General features: G+C 38.1%; 1 protein-coding gene across 1 annotated transcript; it reads right to left on the bottom strand.

The window, feature by feature from the left end:
• Positions 1-156: 156 nt before the first annotated feature.
• LOC117424250 (regulator of G-protein signaling 9-like) lies at positions 157-27824 on the bottom strand. Its single transcript, XM_034040432.3, has 19 exons — positions 27577-27824; positions 22422-22518; positions 19780-19830; positions 19356-19462; positions 19201-19252; positions 19027-19085; positions 17921-17997; positions 17410-17491; positions 13923-13994; positions 7487-7516; positions 7003-7064; positions 6735-6848; positions 6219-6334; positions 5553-5640; positions 5278-5416; positions 4795-4877; positions 4288-4411; positions 1554-2059; positions 157-1140 (listed from the first exon to the last, which is right to left on the bottom strand). Exons 1-19 carry the CDS (start codon positions 27637-27639, stop codon positions 972-974), a joined length of 2091 nt encoding a protein of 696 aa, XP_033896323.3. The 5' UTR covers positions 27640-27824; the 3' UTR covers positions 157-971.
• Between the last annotated feature and the right edge of the window lie 108 nt (positions 27825-27932).

The raw sequence follows: 27932 nt of genomic DNA on the forward strand, positions 1-27932 counted from the left end.
GAAGCTCATTTTAACAGAATACTGCTAATTACAATTCTGATCAATGATGTGTTGGAATTAATAAAAAGGGAGTTGGAATTGGAATTGAAAAACAGTAATTGACCCCACTCCTGGTAGAGACCATAATTTGTCAACAATAAAGCAGTCTTCAAAGTATACTTTTTATTTAGGCACTTGCACAAACCAGATGTTTCAAATTCCGCTTGAATGTGGAGGAATTCCATATTTTACATGTAAACAAAACAAAAAGATTCACTTACTGTGTACAAATCTTGTATAATGGAATTTGCCACGGTACAGCATTTTTCAAACTTCATTTACGTTCAAACAGTTATTATCCTTTGTTTCCTGACAGGAAAACGATATGAAAATAACAGTTCACATCTATAAGGAATGTCACAGTAGTCTTCAATACATCAGTGTAAAAACATCATACACTTATGTAAACAATAAATACTAATTTACATTATCTACAGCCAAGGATTAACCGTGTATATTTACAGAATTAAAAAAACTGACTACAAACTTGGTGAGTCATGTGTATGAAAATGACACGATGGCTTGCCATACATTACAGTAACAGAAGCTACCTTCAAACCCCCTGACAGCCAGTCAAGTAGAAGAAAGTAAAACAGACTTGATCAAACCTCACAAATACATAAGTGCTAAGCACAGACATACAGATGTCTGTGTAATCCCAGGAAGAATAATTAAACAATGACTGAAATCCATTCTGCCCTACATAATCAAGATTATATTTGTTTCATGCAAAAGTATTTATTTCATCGAGTTACTGACGGATCTCTTGATTTCACAGTATACGTGAGAGCCTAACATAGAAAAACACTTTTGAACGGAACACACATGAACATACTGGACGTCATGTAGCTGCTTATTTCTATTTAGTTCTTTAATGGCCTTTACTAGGAAGAAGTCCTTGAATGTGGTAAGGATCTCCAGTGTGTTGTGTATCAGCCAGCCTTGCCTTCTTCTGTGATGGTCTCCCAGGGACAGATTACCTGTTTCACTGTGTTGTTCTTCACAGAATTGGGACAGTCCTCCTCCTCCTCCTCCTCGTCCCCGGAGACAATGGGGTAGATTCTGCACTCGGACGGGATGTCCACTTTGATCTGAAAGAAGCTGTGAACAATAACCAGCAGACGTTAGTAGCCCAAAAAAGATTGGTTCACATTGAGTCAGCTGATCAAACTTGACAATAATTAAGCGGTCTACTACCACTGTGCTGCAGTGTCAGTGGAGCACCAGGGTGCCTACTTTACCCCTGAAAAAAAACCCTGGTGGTGTTAAGTTTTAGAACCTAAGAACAATTTCAAATGAGGAGGCTATTTGGTCCTCATTTGGTTCCTAGTGGCTGGTTCTTAAAGTAGCCCAAAAACTAATCAGCAACATGACTAGCTGACACATTCCATACCCTCACCACTCTCCGTGAAAAGAAGTGTCCCCTAAACTCTGTATGTAGATTTGTATCATAGATGCACTGTGCCAAGGATCATGAAGAGGATCTAGAAAGCAAGACAGGTTTCAGGACTTACTTGTTAGTCTTCTTTGGTTTTTGTTGCCCTTGATGATGATGATGGTGATGTTGTTGGGGCTGGTGCTGTGGCTCGCCATTCAGAGGTTGCACTCTGCTGCTGTTGACGGCTGGGCACTTGGTTGAGAGTGTGGCGAAGATGGGAGAGTTGGAACAGCCGCGTTTCAGGAAACGGCTGAAGGAGAGAGCCACGCGCGATTTGTGCGAGGGCTGCTTGGTTTCCTCCACCGCGGCCGTGCTGGAATCTGAGCTGACCGACATCTCTGTGCTCTCGGCGATGGAGAGGAACTGAGTCGAGATGGAGCTGGGTTCAGACTTCCTCTCAGAGGCAGGGGTGCTCTCGATGGCCACGCAGATGGGCGAGGGGCAGGCGGTGCTGTTTGGCAGGGTCATGAGGCCAGGAGATGGGGGAGGGAAGTCGCACAAAGCGGTGCCAGTCTGGGAGGTCGGTTCACAGAATCCGGTATACACAGTCAGGTGAGGAATAGGAGCTGTGAACTTACACAGCTACAGGGGAGAGGGAAAGGGTCTAGTCAGGGTACACAGGGAGAAGAAAGGATACTGGAACAGTTTTGTGCAGGACCATTTAGAATTTGTGCTTAAAAGAAAGACTAATAATATGTATCCTGCTCTAGCTTGCTGATTGCTGGTGTTGGAGGCATACTATGTTGGTATCTTTGCATCGATTATAGATTAAATATATGCAAAGGGTTTAATAAGAATGTTGTCTCCCAAGAAGTGTTATTTATTTTCTAGGATTGAGGAAGAGGGATCAGTTTCAATTTGAGACGAATGGACAATACATGTTCCACCTCCAGTCTTCCTAGAAAATAGATTACATTTTAGAGTACTTAATAAAACAATTTGCGTCAAGCAACAGAGGTGAAAACACAGATACAGCATGGAGACACAGAAATAAAATGGCACAAAAACACAAGACCAGAGGACTGCTTTTACAACATGGACTTTATTTGATGGATGGGTGTAGGACACACAGTGTACTTAGAGAAAGACAGCATACAAGAGAAACATGTCTGGTGATGATCATGGTCAAAAAAGACATTCAACAGAAGCCGTTCTAGTAAGTGAGAGTTCAGTCAGATGTTCAATTATGACTGGAACAAACTGCATGCAGATGAAAAAAAACAAAACAAGGCTGAAGCAAATCGAAGTCTGTCTCAGCCTGCATCCAGAAGATGTTTTCCAAGATGGGTTAACATTTGGATGCTCTGAATTAAATTAATATGGAATAAAAAGTGATCCTAGCTGATCCTATTAAAATGCATAAAAAACAAAACCCATTTGTTGCATGCTCTGAATGGGAATTACATTTTAAATTTTCATTTAAAACCTATTTATTATAACTTTTTTTTTCATAGCAGTATGTAGTGTTTAATTAATTAATTAATTACTTAATACATGCATTAATTAAAACAACGATTGTATACATGTAAATGATTTGATGACTTCTTTAATTGTCATAAAAACCCTTTCATTTCAATAGTTTTATTATTTGTAAGCATTTTAAATACAAAGATTGGAAAAAACATTAAATTAATTAAATGAAACCCTGTGGCTTAGCGTCTAAATAACTGAGAAAGCCAGTTAGCATAGTTTTTTTTTCTTCTAAATATTATATATATTAGTACTAATATTAATACTGCATATTCTACCTTTTTTGTGATCTGACACATATCTTACAGCACTAAAATTATTAGACAAGTTACAGTCTGGTGGCTGGACAGTGCCGTTCCCACAGGGACAGTGTGCTGTTCCTCATGGGGAAAACTGCAGCGATCACCTTCTGTTGAATAGACTGCAGTTACAAGAACAAACTGCTCATTTCTGTGGAAAGCAGCACCCACTACAGCCTCCAGATCGTAACTGCATATGAGAATTAGAATACTGCCCCTTTAAATCCCTGGTATGATATAGTCTGGAGCCCCAGCCATTATAATTAATAATCAGAAATGTATTAACAGACTATCAAATAATATTCCAATGGCTTGTATTCAAAGACATACTAATTGCTTCATAAACTGATTGGATATGTGAGTTGTTAAACCTGTCGGTTAAATCTTCTTACGTAATTCCTAAAGGTGACCCAATGAGTAATTTGAGCATTACTGCTTCAAATCAAACTCACTCAAACTTGAAATGTCAACTATAACTAAAAGCAGCAAAATCTTAAGAAATCTTGTAAGAATAATAATACTAGCAGTAAACATTTATTATCCATTAAAATGTGTTATGATTTTTGGATAATCAAGTGCCAGCTATAAATAAATTCACTTAATTGACATACAGATTTCACCTACATGTAGTTACACTGTAGTTACCGTTTACTAATATTTACTGCATGTTCTGTGATTTTGAGGATATTTAAACAAAGTTATTTGCCCGCTCATATCATTTAAGTACCTGTGCTCAATAACATAACAAACATGCAAATGCAGTGTACTTAAGGTACCTGTATTTTATAGTGCATCAAATAAACGCATTCAATAAATAAAATAGTCTTGAGGCTTGTGAAAGGGTGTGCCTGTACCTGTATATCACCTGCTGTTTCCCTGGATGATTTACAGCAACACAACCTTTAAAAAAATATATATTGTAAATAGATTTAAATATAATCCCCTCCCACCCCACCCTGGAGGCCTGTCCCTAGACCAGGAGCTCTATTTTTGCACAGGCTCCTGTTTGACCTGATTGCGGCGGTCGAGTTTGCTCATGACCTGGGTGATGTCGACGGGTCCCGTGGTGGCAGCCTTGGCTCTGGCCTCCTGTTCAAGCTGTCTCAGGATGACCGGGCTTGGACTGGACCTGCGGTGCCGCTTGTTGAATGGGAACTTGCTCTCACTGTGCACAGGGCAAAAACAAAACACATTGAGATGGGAAGAACGTCCGTAGCCATTTAAAATACAGGCCCAAGTGACCTACAAATTTATATAATAACCCGCAGATCCGTGACAGTCATTGTACAAACTGCAACATAAAACTTATATGGAAGGTTCTGTTAATTTTGTCGCCTCACGTCTGGTGTGTAGTGACCTTCACCATCATGGTTTTACATAAAGTATGCCAGATACACCTCCTTATGTTTGCTTTGGACCACAACTTGCTTACAGTCCCCCACTGAGAAACAAAGCAAAACATCAAAAACTTGTACACTCAATGTGCTCTGTAGTAATCACTTCATTGTATCCTATGAGCTCCCCCCTTCTGCTCTTTGTCTGTCTTACCTGATCTTGGTCGGCTCAGGAAGGATGGCCTTATTCAAGGTTTCTTTAAATATAGGGGACTTCATATAACGACCGTAGGAATCCTGTAATCAAGAAACAACACAGTCAAACACTGCGATAGCCAGACTAGCACAAAAATCCAACTCCTCTCACTGATTTAAAAGTTTTTCCTTCCTAGCGATGCCCTTTTCTAGTGAAACCTTGCTACATACCAAAAGTATTTTATCATTGCAATCAAATACAGAATATTTTCAGCCTTGCATTGGGGATTACAGCTCCATGTGAATTTCCTGAAAAAGCACCAAAACTGAAATGAATGAAAGCAATGTCACAAATACTATAATCTTTTCTATATGTATCTGCGGAAATCAGAATCCAGTTGAAATACTATTTCACTGTTAAGTAAATACGGAAGTAGGGATTCCTGTTTAGCCCCCACATACCATCAAGTAAAGCTACACAGTAACAGATATAAATTGAAACCTTCTTCATGAGCATGTAGATGTGCGACTGGGCAGCGTCTAGTACATAGCGGTGAGGGTGTTTGAGACCCTTCACTGTGATGTCCATGGTCTTGCCATCGATGTTAATCCAGCGCCTGGCCCCAGGAGCCAGAAAGGTCCTGAAACAGAATACCAGGAATATGCTAGTCACACCGACTGTAGATCTGTTTTAAGAACAATATTCAAATCTGTGATCTGTGTTTTGGAGTAAGACAGGGCTCTGAGCAGCTGGGAGCGAGGGAACAGAGAGCTTACTTGTACACTTCTTCAGCTTTCTCTTTCACTTTCGACTGGTCGCCATACTTTAAATCTTCACAGGCTTCCCAGAATGCCAAGTTCTCCCCTTCAATCAAAAAAAGATAAAGGGACTGTGATGTGGTTTCATTCACAGACTATCCCAGCAGCTTGCTTCCAGAAGCAGGCACTGCCAGCTGATTCTATTTACAATTACAATTACAGCAGAATTGTTTGCTGAAATTACAATTACAATTCTCTTCTGTTCGATTACAATTACACCTGTGCTGCAGTAATTACAATTACACTAAAAAGTAACAACTACACAAATTAACATGTATACTCTATTTATCACAAATAACCCAGCAATAATCACTGGTATGAATACAGAAGCATACTATATTATATATATATATATATATATATATATATATATATATATATATATATATATATAAAATTAAAACAGAGTCACCAAAAGTGGTTGAAAATGCAAAAACAAATCAAATCAAATAAATGCGTAACTGAACTGTAAATCAATTATACGGTATAATCACCATTACAATTACGCAGGTGTGCCAAGATTCAACTCCAATTAGTAATTGCAATGAATTCTGAATTGCACAATTGTAATTGTGCCCTAGTACGGTTGCCAGGTCCGGTTGCTGTCCCTCCACTTATACCCACCGCTGAATTCCTTCCGCAAGAAGAGCTGGAAGTCCTGCCGGCCTCGGGGGTCGCTGAGCAGCTCCCTGAAGCTGAAGGTCCAGCGCTCCACACGCAGTTTCGTGGGGACCTCCGACCTGCAGGTTTCAGAAAACTGCCCTTATTCATCTCAACACGTTTTAACTGGACCAGAGCTTTCATTACAAACACAGTTACACCACACGAAGTGTGCCTTTGACAGTCAATACATTTAAACGCTCCATATATTTGTCAAAAAATCATAACAGCACATATATAAAGCAAGCTCGTTTAAATAAGTAAAGGTTGTATTTTAAGAGACACACGTGCAATTATGATTTTTTTTATTTTTATTTTTTTTTACAAAATTAAACCTGTTCATTCTTTATCCTTACAACACAGTGGAAGGTATTGTACAGTTTCTATACTGTAAAATAGGCATATAATATAGTACAGCACTGTGTACTGTATAATAAATGACATACAGCACATTCTGTATATTCATTGTTTAAGACTTACAAGGGAGCATTCAAGTCCCAGAACTGTGTGTCATCAGTAAGCCACGGGTTGCTGGGCAGACAGCCTGTCATGATGGGGTCGTGGTTGAAATACTGTTCACAGTACTTGACAATCCTTCAGGAACACAAAATTAAACCAATTAGCTGCTACTCAAAAAAAAAACTGCACACAGATACTATTAGGAGTTTAGTTCTGTTTAATATTTACTGGATTTTAATATACCAGTAAGAAACCACTAGATATATGATCGAAAACAACTGTGGCCTACCCTCCCAGGGAGACCGAAGACTTGACCCTTGACTTCATCAGTGAATGCTGGTTGAAGATAATCTATTGACAGGACAAAGAAAGAAACTGAATTTTGTACAACCTGAAACCTGACAACAGTTTTTAGGCAGACATACCATACAAAGGCTTTGTTTATTGTGTAGTAAAATTTAAATACTGCTCCTTTTTGACAGCTAGGAATAAACAATTTAGGTGGCAAGTATGTTCCTTTAAGATAACCATATTTTCAATAATAAAGAATTCTCTAAAAAAAAATAGTTTTAAGATAACTTGAATATTTCAACTTTGGCGAGTTGAATATTCTAGAAGCATGTTAATTAAATTGGTAAGGACTGATCACGTTATAAGCAGCTCATTCTGCAACATTAATAATCACATTAATAGGTACATAAACTATAAATTAACTTAATCCATTTCTTCCATTTACATTTTTTAAAAAGAATGTAAAAAAAAAATGTAGTTACCTCTCTTCTGTACACGTCAAAGGTTTTTTTCTGGAAGAAGGAAAAAACATTAAACTGGTTAAAACATTTCAGCGGTTAAGCGACTTATCGCTCCAGTGAAATACCAAAATAATGACTAAACAGCTGGCTACTGCAGCACGAGTAAAAAAAGCATATTGATGGGACCCTTTCTGGACACAAGCTAGAAGTAGAATATTCTATTCAATGTTTCCTGATTATACTGGTCTGCAGCATGGTGCGAAGAGAAACTCCACAAGTGAAAGCCCTTGAACAACAAGACCGTGTTTGTGGCACCAGGGCCTGAAGGAGCTATAAGCGCAATCAGTATTGCATTGACTATGAAAGTACTTGTAGAGAGTGTCAGGCCAACATAATGATGCCACAAGCTAAACCTTGCCTAGCAATCAATGGGCTGGAATGATCATGATATTTGATTAAGGGAAAATCAAATTGTCATGTTACAAAAACCCCTTGAATCTTATCCCTTTTGAGTGCAAATTGAATTTTGGCAGAAAAGGACCCCCTGATAGTTCTGTCCTGATGTGTTAATTTGCATGTTACTAAGGTGAAAATCTGCTGTGTCGGACATGTACAAAAACAGGATTTCAAGCCTGCAACTGTCAGGTGACAGAAAAGCTGGTAATAAATAAATAAATAAATAAATAAATAAATAAATAAATACAAGAGCATCGCTCAAACCATTTGATCACTAATAAGAACCAGACAATATCTTATGAATAAGTCATAACCAAGCAACAATATGTTTTCTTTCTGTTTGAAGGACTTGAGTACTGTACTACAGTAGGTACTGCTATTGTGGCTGGAAAGCCTGAAGCTGTTCAAAATGAACGAGCACAATTATTATTCTTTTTTTTTTCTTTAGAAGATACAGTAAAAAGACAAAAAGGCAGAATTTGAATAGTTCAAGGGCAGAAAGGTGTTTTGCACTTCACAAGGGAAGAAAGCAAGGCTCCTGCATGGAGTGTTTGAATTTTAATGTGAAACCAGGAGAGTGCACACATCTGTATGCTTCAATAAACCACTTCAGCTTGTGTCTCAGAAGAAAAAAGAGCAGATTAAAACATGGCTTACAATATTTTTATTTTAATATATTTAGGGACAGATTCACCAAGATTTTTTCCCCCAGTGTTTAGATAGCTCAACTATATATCTATTAGATGTCGGCACGAGTAGAAAATCCGGAACCGGGTACCCGGATCTTTTTTGGGTAATGATTAAAAAAAATGGGACATGTGCGTCTGTGTTTGGTTGTAACCAGGGCAGCAGTGTGGAGTAGTGGTTAGGGCTCTGGACTTTTGACCGGAGGGTTGTGGGTTCAATCCCAGGTGGGGGACATTGCTGCTGTACCCTTGAGCAAGGTACTTTACCTAGATTGGTCCAGTAAAAACCCAACTGTATAAATGGGTAATTGTATGTAAAAATAATGAGATATCTTGTAACAATTGTAAGTTGCCCTGGATAAGGGTGTCTGCTAAGTAATAAATATTAACAATAAAGCACTGTTCTTGATCGCTAAATTCTGTCTTGTGAATACATAACAATGGCATCCAAGCAAAGCGTGTGGAATTTCATTACCAAGCAGGAGAAAACGGAATTTGCAAACTCTGCCAAGGAAATATTTCATTCAAAGAAAAAAAGTACACTTACTTAATGTGCTCCACATTATTTTATTTTTAAATAAAGGCTACTTACTTTATCTTTTTGGTAAGAAACTATATCTGCTCAATAACTGTTGATAAAGCATTCCATAATGGAAGCCACACAGTTATTATTAATGGATCACAGAGTTATCACTGACATAAACCAACAGGATGTTGTTATGTTGTTTTGTTTCCGATTTAGTTCCTGAGAAGTATAGTCGCCGCAGTTAATATTATTGAGGTGTACTTGCCGCTCGCTGTGTGTTAATGTTTTCTGTAAAGATCTCCCGTCAGTTAAGAAAAGGCTTAATCATGCAAAGCTTGTTTTAACGTTGTCTTTATTACGCTGACCAGAGACCCGTGCTTACAATTGTATTGTCATATTTTCTACATTTTCTTTAAATTCTCAACTTAATAAATCGATACCTGGGTTACAAAAAGGTTTTCGGGTACCCGTGCCGACCTCATTATATATGTATTATGTATATATATGTATATATATATATATATATATTATATATAGATATATATATATAATTTTTTTTTTATGTAATACAAATGACAGACTTCTTGTTGTCTTATTTTATACATTTCATTCTAGTTCTACCAAAATCTGTTTCAAATTTCAATGATTGCCCAGTATATTCTTTTAAAATTGATTGTGAGCCAGGTGTTGACAAAAAGTCATGGACAACCATTATAAATGCTCTTAGAAACAGACACAGAACCACACAGAAAAAAATAGAATTCCTTATGTTAAATGCCACTCCTCTTGATGGGTGTTCAAATGAGAAGAAATAAAAGCTGGATGGAGAGAAAAGAAAAAAAAGAAAGTGCAATAAGTGAAATGAACAATGAATAAGATGTAGAATGGATCATTCATTGATTAATCAATCAATCGAGGTTTGAATTAATGATTAGATTAATGCATTTGCAGTAACAGCAATTTAGTGTTATTTTTTTGTATTAGTTTTCCAATTGGAACTGGCCATCACCAGGGTAAGAAAGTGATTAATAATATGAAAATAAAGAGGTAAACTCAGCAATATCTCTGAAAACATCTGCAATAAAAATAAAAAAATAAGTTTTACCCAACATTGTATCTTTTCTCAACTGGCTGTTCCAAAGTATAGACTATCAATCAACAATCATGTTCTCCTTATTATCACAGAATAAACAGATACCACTTATACTAGAGACAAAGCCATTGTACATACGAAGCATCGGAAGTTAGACGATAAGGACCAGGAAAGTAGTATTGACTGCAAAGCTGGGAAAGTATATTAAAACACCTATCATATTACACAGTCTTCAAGTGAACTGGTGTATTTTAATAATGCTTCCCCGATATATTCCAGTTTCTGTTGGGTTCTTCAAATATCACAGCTGGGATTTGAACTAGGACCCAGTAGGGAATGTAGTCGTATCTATCCACTTAGACTACATAAGAACTGAAATCCTATTCATTCCATTTCAGTTGGCACTGTATTTAGCAGAGTGATTCATCTTGATTAGGGAGAGACAGAACCAAGGGGCACGCTTCAAAGAAACTTCAACAGTAGTGTAGGCAGCACATGCGGTCTCAGCCATCTGTTACACGGCATAGTTCATACAATTAGACTTCATACAGCATCCCAGCTTTCCACCAAGTCAATGTTATCAACATCCCTCAATAACTAAGAAATTGATCCTTATAGCTGGCCAGATAAACTTTTACAATGATTCAGTGGGTTAAACATGTTTACTGTTGACATCAACATCTCAAGCTGATTTTGTATTATTGACAAGCCTGTTGAATGACAGCCAGCAGCTGTGCCAGCTCTTCATCCTACAATCTAGCCCTCTGTGACTCTCTCTATCTTCTCTGGTCTCTGTGTGCTTGTCTGGAACACAGGTTTGAGTGAAGGAACAGCAGTTGTTCTCCCCTTTCTTGGTATGCTTGAATGCACTCAATGTGCTCAAAAATAGAAAGGAAAGTTGTGGTAGAAAGCAGAGCGTGAGAGTCTGATTTTACGGATGATAAAAATGATAATGATTTTATTCTAATCTGATAATCCCATATATACATGAGTACTGTATGGATGCAGGTACTGAGTCAATGTTGTGCCCTAATAAAGGGTATAGCAGTATATGGTAATGCATAGAAGTTTAGTGAAAGGGATGGAAATAATACTCGTATTGCATAGCAGTTTCACTCATTCCAGGTTTTAAGATGTGTTTTATTAGCCCCAGTGTATAGGTAACAAGCTCAAGTATGTCTTATTAAACATTGTAAAAGCAGGAATGGATCAAAGTGCTATGCAATTAGGACCTGGCAAAAGCTATCTGACATGATGAGATTTGGGTACTCCATCTGCCAGTGTGTTTGAAGTGCCTATTAATGACTATTGGCAGTAATCTGAACTATACGCATTCCATATTTTTCATGCTAAATGGAAGGGTTTGGTGTTTGCAATCATTAGCAACAGAAACATTGCGGTTTTAGTCCCAGAAGCTGAAGAACTGGCTTCAGAAGATTGCTTGTACCAGAAGTATGGGGACACAAGCCAGCTCCATCTGCTGCATTGAACTGAGAGTCACTGATCTCATGTCTCAGCTCAGACTTTCTTTGATGAGTCCTGCGGGCATTGGCAGATTGATTCCTGCAGTATGGATGTTGCAGTTAAAACTGTGGTTTACAGTTCAACTCCAGGTATTGAATTTAAAAGGGCAGCAGTGTGGAGTAGTGGTTAGGGCTCTGGACTCTTGACTGGAGGGTCATGGGTTCAATCCAAGGTGGGGGACACTGCTGCTGTACCCTTGAGCAAGGTACTTTACCTAGATTGCTCCAGTAAAAACCAAATTGTATAAATGGGTAATTGTATGTAAAAATAATGTGATATCTTGTAACAATTGTAAGTCGCCCTGGATAAGGGTGTCTGCTAAGAAATAAATAATAATAATAAAACTGTCAGCTGTGGATCTAGTACGAGAACTGGGGCACGAGAATGAAGCCCTTCATTAATTTTAGAAATGAGCTCTCTCGCTTATAATATAAGAAGATCACAAGGGGAGCCTAAACTGAACAAAAATGTTTTTGTGTCTATCTGTGCCAAGTGCAATGTGTAGTAGCATACTATGGATCATTCATCATTATTTTAGTTTTCAAGGCAACAAAAACAACAACTCAATATTACCAAGAGAGCATCTTAACCACTGTACAAAAGAAGTGACTGCTTTAGATAAATTATTTTAATGATGACTGCTATATTCTCAGAGCTGTTTACTTCAATCTACAAGTTGCACCAATGTGAGAAGGGATTAAGTATGTAATATAAATCAGTATATCAGCCAGAAATGTGTTGTACAGCACTATGGATCATTCTCCAATATTCAATCTAACTACAGTGCTAGCAGACCTAATTCTGACAGATCACTAAAGGGTTTGGTTTTAGACAAAGAAAAAATCAAACTTTAGTGGGCCACCATTACCATTCCAAATGTCCGACAGCATGTCAGATAAATAATCACTCGATCAATCTCTCTCGCATTGCACGATATTTCAGAAAGCCTCTTTCGAGGGACCAAATGACACAAAGCAGATTCCTTTTCTTTTTCAGTTTCCTTGGCAACTGTTATATGTTGCTATGCACAGACTGTTGAAAGTGGAGAAGTTAAAGTACCGGTATCTTAAATATTTCCTAGTAGATTACCAAAAGGCCATGTTTGAGAGACAGGACAGTCTCTTCTCTGGGTATTAATTTCAATGTGGAGTGGACAGAGCTACTGCTATGCCCAAAACTTTTGCATCACCTAGAATTTTAGGATTGAGACATAATTGAAAATATTTATATATATATATATATATATATATATATATATATATATATATATATATATATATATATATATATATATATATATAAATATTTATATATGTGTGTGTGTGTGTAAACATAATTTAGAACTTAATGTAGAACATAAACTACAAAATGATATCACAAAAGTTTTTGTTCATGTAATTCAATATGTTAACGTTTATTTATGAAGTAAAATTAGTTCATTTTATAGGGTGATGCAAAACTTTTGACCATAGCTGTATGTAGAAAACAAGGGTTGACAGTGACCGTGCTTTTAAATAAAAAAGTTAAATAGTATGATTGCAATTTTTTAAGTAAAAATCAATGATAAAATTCCAAAATTTGTCACTTGACAGCAAAGCGAGGTGGTGGTGGTGATTATAGGGCTGGAATCCTATTAAGAGATTTAAAGAGATTGATGTCAGGGGGATCCAGGATGTACCCTTCACCTGCAGTGAATGCAAAGAACATTCTAGAAAAGAAACTGGCTGCCTGCGAAATCCCGACCAAACACCTGTTTAATTGTTGCACTCGTGAAAGGAATTCATATGTTATCTACAGTATATATATAATACACATATAATACTTAGAAATCCAACCATTTAGAGACAACTTATTTTTGTGCGTTCCTCCAAACGGTTATTAGCACAGTGTCTTTTCCATAAAGGAAAACACACCAATTCACATTTGAAAACAACTTAAGCTTACAAATCCCTCAAATAAATGAGTGAATTGTTCATTTCTGGTAAATTGTTTGGGTGGGTTTTTCCTCTCTCAAAGAAACATGATGATAATGACCATTTCCACTCAACAGCCTCAGGTAAATGGCACATTTTTAACCACACTGAAAGGATATATGCGTTGCAGTCAGCAGTACTTTCATGAGCACTGTGATGATGCCCCTTTACTCCTTCTCTGTGCTGCCTGCTCACTTACCTGTGTTACCTGTTTTTCATTGGGATCAGAGAAGCGGTCCAGGCCGTAATCAATTACATTGGGAGCTCCCGGCTGTAAATGAACACAGAAAAGAAAAATAGGCCTTGTTAGGGGATTTATCTATGCTTTAGAACAACTCACATGTCCAACCACACGATAATTTAATAAATATATGAGAATTTAACACTGTCCTTGTTAAATTACTGACACTGAAGAGTTGTCTTGTATGATGTTCATGATCAGACTGGTCAGTGGGCCTAGAATTCAGTTGTGTACCAAATATGAAGCCAGTATCACTAAGGTTTTCATCGCATCTCAAATGATTTGTAAGATAATCCTGACATCGAATACAACGCTAAGAATCCCACAGCACAAACATCTATCTATCTATGTTTGCAAGTATGGGATTTTGAAGCTGGCTTTCAGGCCCGGTGTTATAAAGCACTGTTACTGCGCTAATACGGACATCAGCGGTCTACACAACAAACAACATTATCTCGTCAAATTTGTTTCCTTTCAAGATATTTGTCGTAGTGTACAGGCCTGATCAAAGTCACAGACATAGCTAACAAAGACTGATGTCTCCATTATTGCATCATTACTGTCACTTGGAGCAGACCACTCACACAGAGATGCACTTACTGGGAGCTGTGCTTTTTGTCAAGCAGCTAAGCTGTGGGTTTGTAGACTGGTTTGCCAAAAGAATTAGGGACTGTAAATACAATTAGAAAATCCCTTAAGTCTGCAATGTAAGTGGATTGATTTAATCACATGACATGCCATGTGACCCACAAGCTCAACAAAGCATGAAGAGGCTCACAGAACTAGGGAGGCCTAAAACAAAAAGAGGCTTAAGATCAGGTCAAGTAAGAGTGTGTCAATGTTGAGTAATTCTGTTTTTATTACTGCGAGTGCAGATCTTCAACATTACATTTATAATGGGTGTCCCAGGAGCAAGAGCAGAGCAGAGTCCTGAACCAGAGCAGAGAGTCCTAAACCACAGCGGAGAGTCCTAAACTAGAGCAGATCCCTCAGAAAGTACAGTTCCGTATCTCATACCCAATGGGGCCAAACTGTGCTGTGTGGAAGTACGTAATTGAAAGGCGTGCGCTAAAAGAGACAAACTGTTTTGATCAGTTGCGGCTGTAAGCGAAGGCTGTGTTAAAAACAAACCCAACAAAGTTGTTGCTTCATGGGACCCCAAAGAAATTATAGCTCTCTTCAACATTTGGGCAGAAACCCACATTTAAGAGCACCTGTCAGGTACAGTTAGAAATTTAAAAGTGTTTGACAAAATTGCGGAAATACTGCGGCAGCAGGGGATCGATCGCACTGCTATTGAGTGTTGAGATAAAATTTTAAAATAATGAAATCTGTATACAAGAAGATTAAAGAAAATAACAACTTAACCTTTTACTGCTGCACTACTACTTCCTGGGTCAGTTATACCTGACAAAATTACACTGGAACACAGACCGCCATCTTTAACTACACCTCACCCAGACCGGCCAGCTCAGCTATACCTGGGAAAAGGTAGTGGAAACGAGGGATTAATAACCCTATTAAAATGAAGCAGTGCATGTGTGACATACCTGTATATCTGAGAACTTGTGGGCAACTTAAGAGTGTCTGTGTGGGAGAGAGAAAGAAAGTTTGGGAGCAAGCTCTAATCACTATGGGCCAAATTAGTATTGTCTAGGAAATTTAGCACCGCAGCCAAGAGCGTATGTGCGGGAGTTTATTAAAAATGCATTGCTATAGCGAGGCTGAGGAAGTCTACTGTAGAGACTGCTTTCATTTACTCATCCTGATGACCTTTGTTTTTTGCACAGTGTCTGAGATCGTTACTGCAAATTGAGTCACTCCTGCTGTGATCACCAGGGGCTGCTTCTTTGCTCTAACACGCCACACATATATTATTTATTTATTGATTCAAATATTAACACGGGTGGGAAAACGTGAATAGTGTCTAAACAAAGAGTAGGGTTGTCAAAATTTAAGCTGTCAGTGCAAAGTATGCAACACCTTGAGTTATAAGTTATTGGGTTATTGGGATATATGAAAGGCATCAGGCAATACTACAAAAACCCCAACACTGACTGCAGGTGAAAGACCAGGACAGTGCACAGGGAGTTACTCAGGACTTCCTCAAATACTGACTGCTCTATTAGCAAGGACTTATAAACTGTTCAAGAGTACTGTCCCTTATTATTGAAGTCTGTTATTGTATTTTTAATTGGTTGATTCCCATTACTAGACAAATTCTAAGAAATCCATGACATGTGAAAACTGCAGACCCAGGTTTGCAAGGTCTGTGCCTGCTGTGTAATAAACGGTTTGCATACTCTGCCTTGCCTACGTAAAAAGTAATTTCAGGAGTCTGTGACCAGTAAGCAAAGGAGGCAATTAAAGTGATGTCAGCCAGAGCACACTCAGAAATGAGTCACTGAAAAGGTCCTGTGCCCACGCAGTGCTCTTGCATTTCACTCAGACACAGGTAGCTGAGTGATTGAATAGCGAGTGGCAATGTGAAAGGGAATGGCTCACCACCACAAAGTCTGTGAAAAAAAAGACACTGCTGTGATTTAACAACCCACTTGACTACATTTGAATAAACATTGTCAGACATCTTGTTTAGAGATTAGTATGTGTATCCATGGGAAATGTAACAAGAAACAAGCGTTGGCTCTCTGTGTCTTGTTCAAATTCAACCCTATATACTTCTGCATGTCTCAGCCACACCTACTCCAGGGCGTAGTGTAACCACACACACTGAGGGGGGCGTCTGGGTTGAAGGCCGCTCACGTTGAACCGTTCCCTCTCTGCAACTGCTTGGACATGTTAATCATAACGACAGCTGACTCGGAGACCGCAAGGGGCAGAGTAAATACCGCTGTCATTAAATCCAGTTATCCCCATGCTGACAGCCGGCACCACTGGCCCTTCATTAGACGAGGCAGGGCCTCAGCAGTGTAGCTGAGTGGGAAGGAGCCATCGACGGGATGCACCCTGCCTACATTCCCATTCCCTCACCTGCAGCTTCCTTACTGATGCAATTCCGCCGCTGTTTGGAATTTATCCAACCATTTTAAAACAGATAAGCAGATTTAATCTGGAAGCCTTAAATTTCGACCTCTACTCCTGCAGTCTTGTCATTTGAGCTGTAGGAACCGGCTCAGTCAGCTGAGATGCCTGTCCTAGAGATTGCAAGGTCTTGGGTTCAAACCCGATCACCTAGCCTGTATAAGTTCTTTAATTTGTTGTACTCACAGGTGTGCAATAGGAACCTCAGGCGTCTTCAAGCTTAAAATGGACACATGTAATGTATCCCATAGGCAGGGAAACATGTCTGTGGTATCGCATTACTATGAATTTGCTCCTAAGCCACCTGCAGTACTGTATATATCATGTAGGATCTGCAATTTCATTTTTTTTTTTAAATGCCCATAAAGGATTATGGATCATATTACAATGCTGCAGAACATACTGGTGGTCTGTGGACTAGCCAATAGGCTCTCTCCTGAAACTCAAAGACCACTCTGTCAGCCTTCTTCCGTTCTTTTCCTGCCCTGGAGAGAAAAAGATTAGAAGAGCTTCAAACACAGGAAATAATGACATTGCAGATTTAATGCCACAGTTACACAAAAAACCTCAGACTCAGCATGAAAAATAATGCCATAAAATATGTCCCCGAGGCAAGCAAGAAATTAAGGATCAAAGTCCATCTCAACCCGACACAGCAGAAGGGGGACAAATCAGCAGAATGGACTGCCTTGCCACCACTCAAGATACAGACAATTCCCATCTTAACCCAGACAGTTTCAGATATGCTTCTAGAACCAGTTAAACCTGTTCTGTATAATCCAGTTTTGCTTTGAGTATGTGAAAATGTATCTATGTAAACTCAGTATTGTTTGATTGAACCTAGCCATACAGTATGTACTCCTGAAACACTGTAGAATGCAGGACTTGAATACAGACTGTATGCACCCACTCACCTGTACTGCTCTTTAGCCTGCATTATGACAAAGTCCCACTTGTGATTTATTCTTATATTAAGTATATTGTAGTTTTCCTGTAAGAAAGAAAAGTATTATTATTATTATTATTATTATTATTATTATTATTATTATTATTATTATTATTATCTATATTTTACTTTTTTTAAAAGAGGTTTTCAGTTATTTTTACAGTGAAAATAATGATCATAATGGCAATTCCTTTTAAAACGAAAAAAAAAAATTCTAGAAAGACACTTCATTTCTGCCATATCACCCCAGTGAATCTCCCGTAAGAGCAGTAACAGTCTTGCATATCTGTCACATCCAAGTTCATTTTCTCAAGAGTATCTATTGACATTTTCTGATGCACGCTTTTCATGCAAACTGCCTATCACTCATTTTGAAAGGGCATCTTCTCCTCTGGACATGCCTCCCATCAGTGAAACTGCCATTCAAAAGAAAGCAAACCTGTCTGTTTCCCTCCATGCATCCTCACAGTGTTGTCAGTATACAACAGCAAGCTCCTAACTAGTTTTCAATTGATCTGCAGTTTGTAAGAAAATCCGCTGATATGTGTTGGAATCATCCATTACACCTTCTGATCTCTTTATTTCAATTATGAATCATTCCTCATCTCTCTGGAGGAGGCTGTGTGGTCCAGTGGTTAAAGAAAAGGGCTTGTAACCAGAAGGTCCCTGGTTCAAATCCCGGCTCAGCCACTGACTCATTGTGTGACCCTGAGCAAGTCACTTAACCTCCTTGTGCTCCGTCTTTCGGGTGAGACGTAATTGTAAGTGACTCTGCAGCTGATGCATAGTTCACACACCCGAGTCTCTGTAAGTCGCCTTGGATAAAGGCGTCTGCTAAATAAACAAATAATCATAATCTCTCTATAGCTGGCATTGTAAGAAATATTGCCACTTGAAAAAAACACGTGTCGAAACATTTGCCTTGCATGCTTGTCTCCACACACGTCGTCATCTTCAAGGCAGAGATTTTCCAAAACTAAAATGCAAGCAAATGTAAATGCCATTTGTATTTATGTACATGTACATGATTAGTAGTGTACTATTAATTATGTCAGCTGGGGATATATTCTTTACCTTTTCATAGTCTTCCAGCACCCCCTTTTTTCGTATGTTTTTCTTTGCAAGGTAAATTGCTGAAAAAGAAATTCCAATTAAAATGTGTGGTACACTGGGTGTACAAACTTGACTTGTATCTATCTATCTATCTATCTGTCTATCTGTACACACATTTGGCTCAAGGATTCTTACCATAATCTGTCTCTTCTGCTGGCCACTGCTGGGTGGGCCAAAAGTAAGGTGTCTGCATGACAAGGAAAAGACACAAGCAGGTCATACCCCAGCTATACCCCAGCCACCGGATGTACTGAATACTTTTAAGACACAGGTGAAGATCATTAACTCACCTGGAATCGGTACAAGCTGCTATCTGGTCTGAGAATGAGGTTCTTTGGTTCCTGTAGGGGATAGATGTAACCATACTGGACCACCAAATTTCCAATGTTATGAGCCTCTGAAATCAAATAAGATGGGAAAAAATTCACATTCCATTCAAACTCTATATACACAACATTGTACATATCATGTATATAGAGGTGGGCTTTTTTTTCCCCCATACGGCTCATCATTTGAAAACGGTTTAATTCTCGTCTGTGAAACAAAAAGGTACCGGATCCGGGATCCGAAGCAATGCCACACAAATTAACCCCTGAATAATAGCATTATAAAAAATGCATATTGAAATTACAATATTTACCAATCAGACAATACACTAGGTAAACACCCCGTTAGAATTATAGGGGAACAATAGCAGCTTGACACACTTCTTACCTTCATCCAAAATCTGTAACCGATTTATAATCCATTCCAGTATATCGTGGCCTGTGGGCAGAACAAACACAATTCAATGAATCTCTAGTATGGCCTTATTGTATGTTAACAACATAAAGTGCACTAAAAAGCACAGTACAAACATGGTCAACAGGGGTCCACAGCCCTAATTAACAGGCTGAGACTTCTCTACTATAGACTCTGAATGGCTGATCTAAAAGGCCCTCTCTCCTGACACTCACGTGGCTATGCCTAAGGTCTATCTTTCATCAGTGACCTTTTCCTTGGATTTGCATAGATTACTGCGTCTTTACTGCACTAAGCCACAAGCAGCTTTCATCCAATTGAAGGCTGCCTTATATAGAGGATATTAGCAGATTACACTGCAAGCAGTCTGCTGTTGGTAACGGTGAGCTCAAAGTGTACTCAGTTCATACATGTGCTTATTTAATTGGAGTCCTGTATTTTAAATTGCCAATCTGGAATTGGCTTGAATGGCGTATTTCTACCACACAAATCTTTGATGGCTTCCAGCTCTCCGTACTGTTCAAATTTAACACAAAAGAAGGTGAGCTAGGACACCTTGAGGGAAATGTAGGAACAAAGGCCATGGATTCAACATCTTACATAAAGGCATGGATTTCATGTAATAATCTTGCAGAATGTGACAGAATCATTGAACTTGTGATCTGTAATAAATATTACCCCCATTAGTAAGAATTATTAGTAACTGGGATTTCCTCTCAGGTAGGGTTATAGGACGTACCGGAAAAACTGGGATTGTCCTAGTTGTCAGGCTTCATTTTTTGTCACGGTCAGAAAAACAGTACAATTGTTAAATCATCTCAGTTTTTCGATTAACATTTTAAAGTACAAATCTGTAGCAGTGTGCTCAGCAAGTTAACAGTACTTAATTAGGTTGTGTTAGTGCCATTCAATCAGATTATGTGTAATAAGTCATATTCTGTTTAACGTCCTGGACCAGATCTAGTTTTTAAAAATGTTACCTTGCTAGTGCCAACAACCAAGTTAGCCTTTAAGACATTTTTATTTTATAATAATATATATATATGTTATATAGATGTAACGGTAGAAGTCAGAATATTGGCAAATATTAAGATTTACTGGTAAATGTCGACATTTACCAAATAAAGTGCTAAATGTCAGAAATAAACGTGATAAGGCTGTACTTCAGACATTTACCGGTAAATCTCAAGACCAAGTGCCTCTACCAATGAGCTTCGGTAAACCATAAAATCAACCGGTAAATGTTCAAAAATAAATGTTTTTTCATAATTGCAGACATTAACCACCTTATTTGGTAAATGATGACAGTTACTTGTAAAAGATTGACCAGATTCTGACCGTAACATATACATCACATGCTTAAATGGTAATAGCTGATCTAAAAATGTCCCAGTTTTTCGCTCTGGAAATCTGGTAACCCTTCTCTCAGGGAAAGCCTCTGATGAGCCGTCACACTGGACAGGAACTGTCAGAGGAGGATAAAGTCCTGAGTTCAATGTTTACAACACACAGTGTAAGACAGCAACCTGGATTCATCGAGCACCGAGTGTGAATGCCCACTTTCAGCAAGGAGCCGTGCAGGGAAAAAAAAGAATTACTGACGAATATCCCTATGAAACTGCACTGGAAATAAATAATTCCCCTTTAATCCTCTCTTTCCCTCGCTAATTACACCTAACTGCTCCAAGCCTTATGTAGAGCACAGTCACAGTTTATCTAATATTGTCCCAGGAAGTGTCTCAACTGTACTGCCTAATAAAGTGACTAGACCTAGTTGCAACTCAGTAGTTGCCATGACAATAGCAGCTCCACCAGAAGCATCCAAGGCATTAAAATGTATATACTCTGCATGTCACGACTATTTGTCATTTCAGCTGAGAGAAACCTGTGATTTGCACTAATGGATTAGCTTCCCGTCTCAATACCTTCAGTGACTCCATCCAGAACACGGACATTTCAATGAAACTCAACTGTTGTTAGGCTGTCATTATTAATATTACTACGACTGAGCTCTCTGTCTGTCTGCCGTAACACAAACCACCCTGAAGGGAGCAGTATAAATAAATAGGCTGACGGGTCTCATTAAATTACATGGCTGGGGAAAAGCACTTGGATAAATGAAAAGTTTACTGCGATAAACAAAGGGGAATCAGTATTTATTACATTACCATATTGATCAATGGTATGTTATGCGAATACAAAATAATATTTCTTTATGAATATTATAGCACCATATACTCAAGAAAGAACTGAAATCAATTTAGTCTCTGTTATTAACCTTTTCATGCATGAAATATTGAAAATACATTTTTGCATTGTTTTCCATTGCTTTATATGGGGAAAATGGCATCCTCATGAGAGGTGATGATGCATTTACGTCTTTCATATGTCCCCATATCAAGACTAGAAGAGAGTTGTTTTAATCCGTCCCCATGTGAGGTTGTCCTGACTTTTGACACCCCCCCGAAATGACAGACATCCACTCCCTGAAATGACAGACATCCACTCCCTGAAATGACAGACATCCACTCCTAGAAATGACAGACATCCACTCCCGGAAATGACAGACATCCACTCCCTGAAATGAAGCCCCAGCTGTGCTGCAGAACTCTTACCAGTCATTGCATGAGGGATTGTGGTGATAACCAGCCTCTGAGTCTGTGTCTTGATTCCTGTGTCAGGATCCTGCATCTCCAAAACCAGTGCTTCAATCTAAAAGTGTAGTAAAGCATGGTAAAGCACATGAAACTATGGTGCATAATAGTAAAAGAAAACATGGTTACATATAATAAGCTCAATTACTTGTTTTAATATACAGCTAAATATATGTTAAATATTGCTTCAGGGAGTCTTAGTAGGTCTTCATTTGGCTGACACTTTCTTGGCAATGTCTCTGGCTGGCACAATGCAGCTGGGTGAATCAGGGAGCATAACCATATTTCAAATATTTTGTACCCCAAAGACTGTCAATGTATGTTCCCTTCTGGCATATTCTTTTAATTTAATGTAATCTCTATGGGGCATGAGACGTTGCCCTGACAAGACTTTGAAAAAACACATATGCATTATAAAAGTATAGTATACAGTATATATATATATATATATATGAAACAAGATACACATGCAGTGATCGTAGGGGATATTTACTGTATCTCTGGCTTTGGGAGTGATGAAACTGATATCCTTGGCACTGCTATTTATTTAGCAGACACCTTTATCCAAGGCGACTTACAGAGACTAGGGCACGTGAACTATGCACCAGCTGCAGAGTCACTTACAACTACATCTCACCCGAAAGACGGAGCACAAGGAGGTTAAGTGACTTGCTCAGGGTCACACAATGAGTCAGTGGCTGAGGTGAGATTTGAACTGGGAACCTCCTGGTTACAAGCCCTTTTCTTTAACCACTGGACCACACAGCCTCCTACTATCGGCCCAAAAAAGCAATAGGAACCTTGTCCAAAACTACAAATAACCACAGATTGAGGGATCATATTGCTGTTGGAATGTACTTCCTCCAGCCGCTGAGTTTCAAGCATAACTACATCCCTGCAAAGTCAATCTTGCTTCCATCAAAGTAATAACCAGTCCCTGATGTATCAACCTCTTGTTCATCTCAACCTATGGAATAACAGGTCATGCTCACAAAGACTTCACCACTACTTTAAAAAAAAAAAAAAAAAAAGGCATTCGGTTTTGTTTGCGTGTTTTATAAATACAATACAGTCTGATTAATAATTAGGAAATTAGAAACATCTGCCACTGCCGTGACACTGTTAAAGGCAAGTACAAAACCATAGAAACCATCTAAAGAAATTGATATATTTACAGATAATCAACTGTAAAGGCAAGCGAAGAACATCACACTGTGAAAACGACCTTGCAAGATACATTGCAGACCTACTTTAATACCTCAATCAAGATCTAGAATAATAAATGCTGATGGAACGGGCAGTGTTGTGTGATGCAACGCTGTTACGGATTTTGTCCTCTCCCGAATCGGGGAGATGACATGAGAGGAGGTTAAAAGCTCTAAAACCACAAATCCAGACAAGCCCAACTCTTGCATTGTGGTTAAGACGCTTGCTTGCGGTGCGCAGGGTCACTGGTTCTCGCCCAGCCTCTGCCCTGTTACACTGACTATAAAAAAAGTTATTGGTTTTGCCAATTTACTTGCACTGATTAACACTTTATTCATATTTATTTATTGTTAGTTTTCTTCTATGTAATTTACTGTTGGTTATCTGTTTTGGATTCTAACAGGTTTAGTTTTTGTGATTAACAGCATGATGCATCTACATTTTCAAAGGGTTTTACAGCTTCTTAATTAAGAGGTCATTTAACAGAGGTTTGATACGTTTCAGACTGCAGACGGTGTCCTTAATGTTGAACAGAGGGGTGACCTTAATGCTTAATGCAAAAAATAAGCTAATCAAGACCATAGGGAGAAAAAAACGCCTTAATTGTGAATCTTTATAATGAAGTGGAATTAATTTCAGTAAAGCAATCCACTACAGAGTGGGTTCAATTTGTAGTTTTTATATCACTATGTCAGATGGTCCTCTTGACAAATTTCATCATTCGTGGATTATATTCTGAACAACCATTTCAGCATTCTTCACTCACACACACACACACACAAAACAAAAACCATGCGTCTTTTTTTCTTTCATTTCTTTTTCTTTTTAATTTCCAGTCAGCAAATATTTCAAATTAGAGGTTTCAGTCGTCTAACTAGTCTAGGCAACCCTACCCTGTATTGTAATAAACATTCCTGACAGATAACCAAAACACAATCTCCAACCCTTCTTATATCAGCTTCCCTTTGACTGCATATGAATTACAAACAGTACCCTCTGTTCAGCGGTGCCCTTTTGTTATGGAAATTGAAGCAATCATTCTATAATAAAAAGAGCTTGGTGTCTTTGTAATGCTGTCTTCCACTCCACCATCCAGAAGATCTGTTTTGGTTTGCTTACTGCCTTACTAGAATGTGCTTGTCTCTTGCTGGGGTTTTCATCTTTGAACATTCTTAAAAATGTAAAAACACATTCCAGTATCGTTCTGTGTTCAAATTACATAGTGGAGATGTTTACGGTTACTTGGGTACTCTTTGAATTTCCCTAAGATTACTTTCTGCTTTGGTATAATAAGACTAAGATAACCAATGAAATGCCCATTACCTAAAAAAGCATTGATCATGAACTATCTATCTCCATACATGTGACTGTATTTGTGTTGGTGCATGCAATTTAAAATGTATCCAATCCTTGAATCAATTGATTGATTTCATCAACCTGCCCATCCATTGATTTAGAAGCCTGGTTTGACTCTGATCATCAGACCAATGCATGCATGTCCATCATACATACACCCAATCCGCATAACTGCATTTACGACAATACTTGATTGTCAATGAAATGAAGAAATATGCATGAATCTATCGATGTATATTCAGGTACCTTTTAAAACATATAGTATACAATATTTAAAATGTGTTCTTAAATACATGCATATAAATATATCACAAAATTATTTGTTTTAATTTGCAGCTTGTTCTGGAAAAAGCGCCATTCTGCGATTATAATTATGGAAAAAAAATAACTATGAAAACTGAACTATGAATTGATCTGCCTTATAAATATTCTAATTGGGTTCAGCTCTATAAATCGTCTTGCTTGGATTGAAGAGAGACTCCGGGTGTCCCTGGGTTACCCTCATCAATATAAAGTGCGAGCCTGACATACATTTATCAGATTCTCGAACCGATATGAGAACCCCAAGCTCATAGCAGAGGGTTTAACACAACATGTGTCTGTTTTTCAATGCTTTTGTTTTTTATCTTTCCATTATACTGTATGATGTTTGCAGTCATATTGAGTGGTTCTGAGCACCGTTGCTGAATTAGAATAATTTACCCATCAAGCTGTTTATTAATGACCACAGCATTTAGCTAACTAGACTTATACATGTGCTCGCTCTCGCTCTCGCTCTCTCTCTCTCTCTCTCTCTCTCTCTAATTGGAACAGGTTTCTGTACTTGTCAGTTTCAAAGCAATAATAGATGGGAAAAAAATATGAAGAGGAACAAGTGGATCCTGTGAAGCTACAGAAGTGTCAGGGTATTCAACACAAGATGCTCATTTAAGAATTCACTTGCACACTGTATTATGCAGTTATGAGTGCAATTTAAAACAGCAGTGCCCCACTAAAATATATATCCTTTGTGTCTGTTTCTAATATCCTGTTTCTAGAAAGCAGACCTTGTTGATAATCCAGTTTGATTGCATTAAGCAAAGGTAGTTTTTAGAATAGGGAGAAAATCATAGCTCACCAAAAAAAAAAAAAAAATAGGCATGCTCCTGTTACCACTTGCAGCAGTAGAGGTTATAAATATAAATCTACTTTACAGTTCACAAAGCAGGTTTTACTATGAGTTTGATTAGCTCCAGTGTATAGGTAACAAGCCCAGATGTGTCTTATTAAACTCATAGTAAAACCAGGAATGGATCAAACTCAAAACAAACTGCAAAGGTTACAAAATGAGGAAGAAACAAACCCTTAAATCTGGGTTATTTTTAAGATTAGAAAACCTACACTAGCAATAACCCCCTCTTCATCAGCAGCAGCGCTGATGCTGGAGAAACAGTTACAGATTCTGCCCCCTTGTAAGCTTGATGTTGTTAACTGCTTGTGATTTTACAACTTGGTAGGGAAGAGTGTTGCTGCAAAATACAATTGTCACTACAGGTGCGTTAGAAAGGCCGATTCCATTAAATAGGTTCGGTCAGTATAAATGACAAGGATGTATTTAAGATTTGTTGTACATATTTATGTGTAATAGCCAAATATTTTAGAGAAAATGCTAACTGGGATACAGGCTTAGGTAACTTTTTTTTATGTAAACATATTTTTTAAACAGTTTTTCACAACTTTAAAGACAGTTTTAAGGGATGCTTAAGGACTGTTTTTTGTGAATAATTAAAAAGTGCTTTAAAATGGATAATGCGTGTAATCTCTCTAACACGTTTCACGGGGGTTTCAATAACTGCAAACTTCACGATTCCTTCAATAGCCAGACATCCCTTTAACAGCCCTTAATCACTACTTAAGCAACAGATAACACGGTATACTGTGTTCTATAGAGCACTTTTAAAACAAGCTCGTTTAAAATAGTAAATAGGTGCTAAACTATGCCCTTAAAGTAAAATGTTTAATCCTAATTCATGATTCCCTCAGACAAGACGGATACTGTGCATGGCAAAAAAAACATACAAACAAAAAAAACAGTATTCGTCCACTTCACACACCATGAAGATGGATTAGACGTTTACTCAGATTAGTCGTTTACTCTAATTTGATGAAGAGCGTTTTTCTGAGGTGAAACGAAAAGAAATTCCGAAAAGTTACATGATACAGTACTTGTACATTTAAAACAATGCTATATTGTAGTTTACCAAAACATTGTACGCTCATATTATTTTATATTGCATAACGATAATTGTGTATTTAAAGTAGTAAGCGTTATGTGCAAAAAATGCATGCACTGGAAAAGTATTTTGCCGCACACGAAGTATCTTTGTTATGTAAACTTAATAATTACTCTACTTTAAAATTAACTCGGTATTACATTTAGTTTGGCATCAGATTTACTGTAACAACACAAAAACAATACTGTGCATCTCTCACATACAAATGCTGATGCATTCTACTTCAAATGTGCACAGCTACGCTACTAGAAAACATTGAGAATCGTAGTCTTTGTTTTTACCTTTTTAGTAAAAGCCATTCGAGGCCGATACTGCTGGCTATAGTCACAGTGTTTGATTGTCATGTTTGCTGTCCTTTTGTGTTTTGATATCCTTGCTTTAAAAAAAGAAGTCTATTTAAAATAATAACAATAATCCGTATAAATAAAGCAAACGCAAAAGCTGTGCATGCCTGGTCCGTCACTCACTGTTCAGAATTATAACAGAGGAAGAGCATAAAGAAATCTCTGGGACAGCACAGCCAATCAAAACGCGTCTCCATCCTCTCACACTGTCACCTCCGCCGGTAAGCAATGAAGTGTCATTTACGGTGACAAACTGAAGGCGGCGCTGCATAGGCATATGTATGCCCTAAAAA

This window comes from Acipenser ruthenus, chromosome 19, assembly GCF_902713425.1.
Source record: "Acipenser ruthenus chromosome 19, fAciRut3.2 maternal haplotype, whole genome shotgun sequence".
NCBI classification, from domain to species: Eukaryota; Metazoa; Chordata; class Actinopteri; order Acipenseriformes; family Acipenseridae; genus Acipenser; species Acipenser ruthenus.